The 9,002-nt window shown below is 44.4% G+C and overlaps 1 protein-coding gene across 1 annotated transcript; it reads left to right on the top strand.

Moving 5' to 3' along the window:
• Positions 1 to 587: 587 nt before the first annotated feature.
• On the top strand, positions 588 to 8,706 carry LOC311052237 (leucine-rich repeat-containing protein 24-like; the record flags this gene model as incomplete). The annotated part of the gene is made up of 7 exons (XM_084067114.1): positions 588 to 752; positions 1,840 to 1,926; positions 3,578 to 3,769; positions 3,928 to 4,096; positions 5,740 to 6,002; positions 6,613 to 7,203; positions 8,275 to 8,706. 7 exons carry the CDS (start codon positions 588 to 590, stop codon positions 8,704 to 8,706), a joined length of 1,899 nt encoding a protein of 632 aa, XP_083923240.1.
• Positions 8,707 to 9,002: the final 296 nt, after the last annotated feature.

Genomic DNA, 9,002 nt, shown 5'->3' with positions numbered 1-9,002 from the left:
TTACTTACAATATTTTCTGCATCTTTACCTCTGCCTCCCCTCCCACTCATCAACAGCTCATTAACTATTGCGCTGATACTCTTTTTTTCTATACTGTATCATGTAGTATATACCTGCTGCTATGTTCATGCACCTTATGTCTAACCTCATGTACATACTGTACTGAATGGATATGCTATGTACATATGTAGATATATTTTGTTAGATCTGACTTTTTTCTTTCCTTGTTTTTACTTCTCCTTCTTTTTCTGAAAATAACGATGGAGCTTGCGCAAAAACTCATTTCACCGACTTTTTTTTACACCTGTAAACCTGTGGTGTAAAAAAAGTGATTCTGACTCATACCCCCTGATATTGTTTGTATGCACAGAGTGCTCCAGTCATACATATTGTAATGTCCAACAGTGATTCACCTCATCTCACCGGCACATAATTGCAGAAAAGAGAAAATCGCAGTGTGTTTGTGTGCTGCCAGGAATGCTGTTTGAGCAATAATAAAGAAACTATTGCGTTAAACGTTACATCAGCACATTTATTTATTTATTTTGATTTCCTCCCTCCTCTGCAGTCCTGCACCGCCTTTTGTGATGGCTCTGGCGTCTGTGGTCCTGCTCTCCCTGCTCCTGCCCCTACCTGGCCCAGGGCACAGCTCCCTCTCCTGCCCAGGTGGCTGTCGCTGCTACAGCCTCACTGTAGAGTGTGGATCCACAAGCCTCCGAGATATCCCCAAGCATGTCCCACCCTCTACACAGGTCAGTTGATTACTCAACGCTGTCTCACAAAAAGAATATCATATTTTTACTTTTTGGGCCAATTTTGACCAAACGTCAATATGTGTCGTGAAGGAGGGGTCAAAAAAGTCACAATATGACTTTCGGGAATATATGATTTCCGATTCTGTGCCTATCGTGACATAACTCGGACGGCGCCTCACTCGCTTTAGCTCTCTCGGCGGTGCCTCCCATGGCTAAAGTCCGCTTTTAACCGTTTTCTTTTGGTCGGATCGTCAAAAATGCTGAGAACTGGACTTCCGCGTTGCTGTTATGTGGAAGTCCCGAAAAGTCAACATCTGTCTTTTTTGCCCCCCCTTTACGTCACATGTTGACGACCAAATTGTAAACTGTAAATTGTACGTCGAACTGGGCCTGATCGTATGAAATATGCTGGGTTGAATCCATTGAAACACATACCAAATAACGCTTCTTGTGTGCTAACGGTACAGTCATAACAATTATTCATCAATATTTTGAACCTAAACCCACACAGAAAGTAAACGGTAGTGTAAGAGAGGAAATAAACCCAACCAAGTTTGTCGGTTGCTTTCAGATCCCTTTGGCTTCGAGCTCTAATGTAAAATCATTTTAAACATAGAGAAAGTGATATCATGGTAAGATTTAAATATAGTTATATGTGGTTCATATATAGAACATGCAATTTATTAAACCAAAATGGTAGAACCTGGGAGTGATCCTGGACTGTCAACTGTCCTTCAAGGCAGCGATCACCCGGTCCTGTAGGTTTGCACTTTACAACATCCACAGGACGTCCCTTCCTCACCAAGGAGTCTGCTCAGCTTCTCACCCAAGCTTCAGTCATCTCCAGAGCCTAATAAGTGTTAAATGGCTAACCTGTTAAATGCCTAACTTGTAAATTGCTAATCCAGAAGGCAAATACTGCAGATTCATACTGCAGATTCATACACAGCTGAAACACACAAGTATGCTGACAGTATGTACTGTACATAGAAGACTATGGATAAACATACTTTTTTGCACTGTTTAGATTGATTGATTCGCCCATTCCTGCCCTCTCTTTCTACTTCCACTTTACTCTTTCCAGACCATCTTCCTCCAGGACAATGTTATTGGTCAGATCCGTAGACAGGACCTCTCTCAGCTAGGGAGACTGCACTACCTCTACTTACAGGTACCATGCTCTTTCTCTCTCTCTCTCTCTCTCTCTCACACACACACACACACACACACACACACACACACACACACACACACACACACACACACACACACACACACACACACACACACACACACACACACACACACACACACACACACACACACACACACAGCACACACACACACACACACACACACACACACACACACACACACACGTGAACAACCTTGTCTATAACACACTGACAGCCTCTAAGCAAGGAGCTGTTGTTTCTTGAGTTTTAGGATTATGGAACTTAATCTGCATGTACTTTTGTAGACTTTAATTTCAAGCACATGAAAGTAGAATGAAAATAGAACAAAAGAAAATGAAAACTAAGTGACAAAGTGACAAGGTTTGCACACAACAGCAAAGACTTACTGGCCTATGAAACAAAGCAGATGCAATTAATTCAACAAGTAGCAGCTGATTCATTTGGGAGAAGATAACAAAAATACTTTTGGATTAGAATAAATAATGGGTGTATTGTGTATTTTTATTAAGCTGATTTAAAAGGTCTACAGAGATCCAGTTGACTCTATAATTACAACTTCTTTACAACTAGTGTCTAAGTTGCTCCACAGCAAATGTGTACCTACAGTAGGCTGACAACCTATCGTTTCTGAAATTCCAGAGTAGGTCTATACTGTAAGTACTGTAAGTAAGCATGATGTACTGCAGAACTAGATTCATAGCATGGACCACTTTTATATTATAAGTGGATTCTAATTCCTAGTTTGACTCCAAATAGACGTTTCTGATAGGGAGTGATAGTGCAATCATAGCTTCCTCACACTACAGCAATAGGCCTGTCCTTTGAGAGCAGTCACAGTTTGCAGAAGGAAGCTTATTACTGCCCCTAATTCCCATCATCTAGAGCTGTGGTGACCCGAGGGATACTTATTCTGCATATTACAATGTAGACAGCCCATGCTTTGAAGGTCATTTTGCTGAATACAATTATTGCAACATTGCAGAAATATTCTTTTTTATTTTTACATGTACTGGGCTTCACAATGCACCCGTGTAACCTATTTTCCTAATTAACACTTAACTCACTGAAACAAGTCTTTGATGATACTCCAAAACTACGTCAGCATGCGCCCCCCTCCCACACACACGCACACACACACACACACACACACACACACACACACACACACACACACACACACACACACACACACACACACACACACACACACACACACACACACACACACACACACACACACACACACACACACACACACACACACACAGTAGCCAAGGACAACCATGTTATCCTCATCTCCCCCCTCTTCTCTAGAGCAGCGTCAGGATCAAAACAGAAGTTCAAAGCACAGAAATTATTCCAAGAATTATGTGTTTATTATTAGTTGAGCTGTGAAGCCGGTAGATGCAATCCTTTCCCCCCCGTTTTGTCTGATGTGCCGAGGCATTTTTTAAATGTGTGTGCCCGTAGCTACGTGTCTCAATGTGATCACCCCCTTAGCCTTTTTCTTCCTTTAAAGGTATTTTCTTACCCCCGGTAGAATGTCAGGGTTACCAACCACCCTTCAAGCACATTTGTCAAAAATAAAGACCTCATTATCCTTTCCATTGTTCCTCCCCTCTCCAGAACAACACCATTTCAGCAGTGGAACCTGGCTCCTTCAGGAAACAGGGTCAGCTGCTGGAGCTAGCGCTTAACGGAAACCGGATTCACTTGGTGACGGCCGACATGTTCCATGGACTGGAGCATCTCCGCATCCTCTACCTGGCAGGAAATGACATCACGCGTCTGCAAGACTACACCTTCCGGGGCTTGCAGGTGAGGCAGAGTTGGGCCCACATGCATCCATTTAAATCTACCTGATACAAAGTTAATATATACGTGTATGCACAGCTAATCTTCTTAATTCTCAGATGAGCAAAGGAGGTTTTTCAGTTCCCTTTTGATTTCATGACAACTATCACATTGCTCCACAGCGTCTCCAGGAGCTCCATCTTCAGCACAACAGCATAGAGATGCTAGCAGACCAAGCCCTTGTGGGCTTGACTTCTCTTGCCCTGCTAGACCTCAGCAGGAACAACCTGCACACCATCGGCCCTGCCTCTCTACGGCCACTGGTCAGCCTGCAGGTTCTGCGCATCACAGGTAAGACCATGACACTTAGGACATGATCATGAAAATTCCATGTCATTTATTTTTTTGATAGATGTCAAATACCTGAGCTCTCTGTGTCGTTGTTTGACACATCATCTTTCAGATGAATAGAAATTGGGAATGTGCCTCCGCCTCGCAGGGTTGCCTCTGCCAGTGAGTAAATGTGCGCGAATAAGTGAAAGTAATGCATATTGTAAAGGGCTTTGGGTGAAAGGCGCTATACAAATGCAGACCATTTACATAATATGATAAAGTCATAAAGTGCTTAGTGCTGATACATTCCTTTTGAAGTGCTTGTTGCTTTCTGCTGCTACCTAGCTACTTTTAAAGTGCTTGTTGGCTAATGCTTGCTCTACTGATAAAAGTGCTTGTGCGTCAGAGTTCAAGTATCAAACAGCCTCTATGTGCTGTTCGTCAGGCGAGATATCCTACACCTAAAACTCAATGCAATATCCTTCTGGGGGAGCTAGCAGGGTGAGAGGAGTCCGCGATCACCTTCTGCATCTCGAGTCTGATACGTGTGGCAGGCCTATATGGAGGAGAGTGAGGGAAGGTCACAGCAAATGATATTAGACACTGTGTGTACACCTATTTCCAACTGTCCCCTCTCATAGGTGGTTGTGCTGCCATACAGTACTCTTTTTTTTCTGTTTTTCGGGCCTAACATTATGGTAATTATGGTAATTGCTCTGTTCGGGCCAGCCCAGTTAGGGCCAAGTTAGGGCCGGTCCTTCATTTTCAGGCCCATTGAGAACTCTACATACAGTACAACACTGTGACTGAGAAGGCGAGGACACTGCACACAGTGTCTTCATGCACTGTAAGTGCAGCATCGCCTCCCCAGTTACACCAACTTTTCAAGCTGACGCAGGAAGTGAAGCCTTCGGTGGGCCTTATGTGGCAGGTGGTCTCCAAGTACATTACATGGAGTTGAACTATACTGCAAATGTTTCGCCAGCAGTTTGTGTCTGTAGGCTACCTGTGTGAAATTGATGGAGACTGGGTGGAATGACTCAAGAGTTTTTGTTAACCCATTAAGACCGGGAAAGCATCTGTCATTTTAACCATTATCTTATACTTTGTCTATTCAAAAATAGCAGATATACAAGCTCATAGCACGGCACCGAGTGCCTATGAGCTTGTAGATCTGATAATCTTTGTATATATATATATTTTAAAGCATTTTTTTTACTCAAATCTTTGCTTCTGGGGATTCTACAAATGTCTTCTAAATCCTAACAGTTTTTTGAAAAAACTTATGTTGCTATAACCAGTGGTTCTCAAGATATTTCATGTCAAGGGCCCCCAAAATGATACCTATTTGGCCACGGACCCCCCCCCCCCCCCCATCTCAAAATATGTTGTTCCAGGGACCTCCCCAGAAGCAAAGATTTGAGTTAAAAATAGTCGCTTCCAAAACTATATATTCAAAGATTAGCAAAAATCTTTGAATATACGGCACTCAGTGCTGGGCTATGAGCTTGTATATCTGCTATTTTGAATAGCCAAAGTAACAATAATGGTTTTAAGTGGTTACACAGATGCGTTCCCGGTTTTAATGGGTTAATATTAACTGTTCCGGTAAAGTCAGGCATGGAAAGTTCTGTTCTGTTCTACTCTCTGCTCCCATCAAGACAACCCGTGGCGATGCGACTGCGCTCTCCACTGGCTGAGGAGCTGGATCGACGAGGAGGGCCAGCGGCTGCTCAGCTCGGCGGAGCGGCGTCTGGTCTGCACCGAGCCTCCGCGCCTCTCTCACCTCAGCCTCGTCGAAGTGCCCCTCAACAGCCTGGTGTGCATCCCGCCGGTGGTGCAGCTAGAACCCAGGAGGCTAGCCGTGCGCCTCGGAGAAAGCCTGCGGGTGTCCTGTCATGCCTCTGGATATCCCCGACCACAGGTGTGTGGGGTAGTGGAAAAGATACGGTAAAACATTGCATATTAGCCAGAGGGCGTTGGCGATGCTGATGCTCTAATGGGAAAAAAAACTTTGTGGATGACTTTTTACCGGGCATGTAACGATTCACTCAACTCACTACACGATTCAAGTCACGATACGAGGTTCACGATACGATTTTTCACGATTTTTTTAACACAATATTATTTATATGAACATGACCGAAAATTTTTAATTTTTATTATTTCTCTTCCAGTATTATCAATCCAGTATTTTCTTCTCTTTAATTTTTTTTACAATACTGTAAATACTGTCTCTTATTCTCTTTTCAATGCATACATTTTTTTAATCAATTATCTTACAAAGATCCTGTATTTTCTTTTTTTCTTTTTTTATGCGCCCTCTGCTGTTTGCATCGCGATAACATTTGTATTAAATCGATTTAAATTGTCACCAGTTCGATTTTAATCGATTTCCGATAAATCGTTACATGCCTAGTGGTTAGTGAAAAATACGGTAAAACATTGTATATTAGCCAGAGGGCCTTGGCGATGATGATGTTGCTGATGATGATGCCAACAAAACACTTTGTGGATGACCTTATACACTGCAGGTGACCTGGAGGAAGGCTTCCCAGGGTAAAGTGGCACTTTCTCCCAGAAGCCTGGTGCAGGAGCTGGGGGCCGGAGGAGCCACGGGGGGAGTCACTGCCGGGGCAACGGAGGAGCACCCAGAGGAAGGCAGAGTCCGCCTGCAGAAGGTCGACGGGGAACGCTTCGACCCGGACACCGGCAGCGGCATGCTGTTCCTCAGCAACGTGACCGTGGCTCACGCAGGGTTCTACGAATGCGAGGCCTGGAACGCCGGAGGCGTGGCCAGGGTGACCTTTCAGCTGGCCATCAACTCTTCCACTTCCTCCTCGTCTTCCTCTTCCTCCTCCATCTGGGCCTCTTGGTCTCAGGTCTCTTCGGCGTACGCCCCCTCGTGGCCACGGCTAAGGAACCATCGTCCCGCCGTGGGCTCGGATGTGAGCCGCGAGCCGCTGTACGCCATGGGTAGCATGGCGTTCAGCGCTCTGGGGCCGGCCACCCAGACGGCCATAGCTATAGGCATCTCCCTCCTGGCTCTCACTGCACTCCTGTTGGTCGCTATGATCTACAGCCGGCACCAGCAGAGAGAGAAAGAGGCCGATGGTGCAGAGAAGGTGTGTTTGTCTGTTTGTATTATGGTTCATGGAAGGTTCAAAATGTCATGTCCATATTAGCAAGAAATGTTTTGGTAATATACATACCAAATATTTATATATATAATATCGTTTAGATCTGATTAGCTTGGTACAGGACCATACCTGTGTTATATTTTACATTACCACTGGCAATTTTATACAAAGCATATACAGTTTAAAAAAAGATTGGATTAATAACCAATAATATTACAGGTCAAACTTCCAGGTGATAAGCCCACCTTAAAAGTATCCGTTTCTACAGCTAATATGCATGTTACCATGATGAAGTCATGGGCATCTGAATTTAATTAGTAAAACTAGACTTTTCAAATCAATCCACCACACACCATCAACTGCATTAAAACGCATACAACTTCAGCTTCAGAGACCCCTCTCTTTTATCACCCGGTACCCAATGAATTACAGCCTTCCAACAGCATGTTAGCAATTGCAGTAGTTCATATTGTGATTTTGATTATTATAGGATGTAACGTACTTCATGATTTTATTACTATAAGTCCTGATTCCCGAACTGGATGGGCAATATTAGCATTCTGGGGGCTGATAATGATCTCTTATGTTTAAAAATATATATATATCTTAAATCTATCTGGAGATTGGGGGTAATCTGTGTCACACAACAGGGAAAGTAAGTTCCGAAATTCAAAATTTTGATTTGGCACAGTTAAGTCATTTTTATAGACTGTAAATAGCAGTGGTGAACTGATGGTGCATTGGGGTGCACCACAGTTTTAAAAGAGAGTGTGTGCCATCAACCTTAACAGCTGCTATCTGTAAGAATGAAATTAAACAAATACGTAATTCTATAATTTGTGATAGAATAATGATACATATCAGGTTGAATCATATTGAATGCAAATGAGAAATCAGTGATGGGCACGAGAGGCAAATGCTCTGGGTTTCTACAGGGGTAGGGGTGCAAATTAGTATAGGTCAACTTTGTCTTGCACTGACACTGAAATATTCTCAACCAATTCTGTCTCTAACCCCTAACCCAAAAAGTGGTTGTCATGCTATCTTAATATGCAGGAGGAGAGCATCCTGTATGTGAATGACTATTCCGACGGCCCGACTACATTTGCCCAGCTGGAAGAGTATAGAGACGAGCGTGGCCACGAAATGTACGTCCTCAACCGGGCCAAACCCGTCTTACCGCCCGCGCCGCCCACGGCCGTTACCACCACTAACTTGGGCTACCCTGCCCCGTCGGAGACCCTGTCCTCCTCCAGCCCTGCCCTCTCCTCCTCGGGGCCCGGCCAAACCATGAGCCCAGCCTCCATCGCCCCCTCCACCAAGCAGCAGCAGCAGCAGCAACAAGAGCCGGACATACGGACCATGCGGAGGATGGCGGGGGAGGGAGGGGAGGCCGAGCCTGTGATCACATCAGAGGCAGAGGGGATGTTTCTCAACCACACAGGTCTGTTTATGGACTCACAGATCGCCTACGAGATCCACTGCTGAAGGAAAGGGAACGATGCGACAGAATGTGGTTCTGGCGTTGCAGTGTGGTACTGTATAGAGGGATGGCTTTAACACAGCAGGTACTCTGTACTCCAGGTCAGTAAAATCTAACATATCTAAAGACGGAAAGAGATTGGGAATTCACTCCTGGGAACTGCTAATAAACGACAGCTTACACTCATCCTCAAGGGAATCGACTGGAGGTGTTAAGGAGAGAACCAATCTTACTGTTGGTGGATCACAAATGCTAAGAGCATGATGTTACAACCACTCTTGCGATTTGGTAAAACAAGACC

Source organism: Gymnoscopelus microlampas (assembly GCF_963454915.1).
Source record: "Gymnoscopelus microlampas genome assembly, chromosome: 9".
Taxonomy (NCBI): domain Eukaryota; kingdom Metazoa; phylum Chordata; class Actinopteri; order Myctophiformes; family Myctophidae; genus Gymnoscopelus; species Gymnoscopelus microlampas.
Note: the sequence above shows the minus strand (reverse complement) of the source record. Positions and strands in the feature narration are given on the sequence as shown.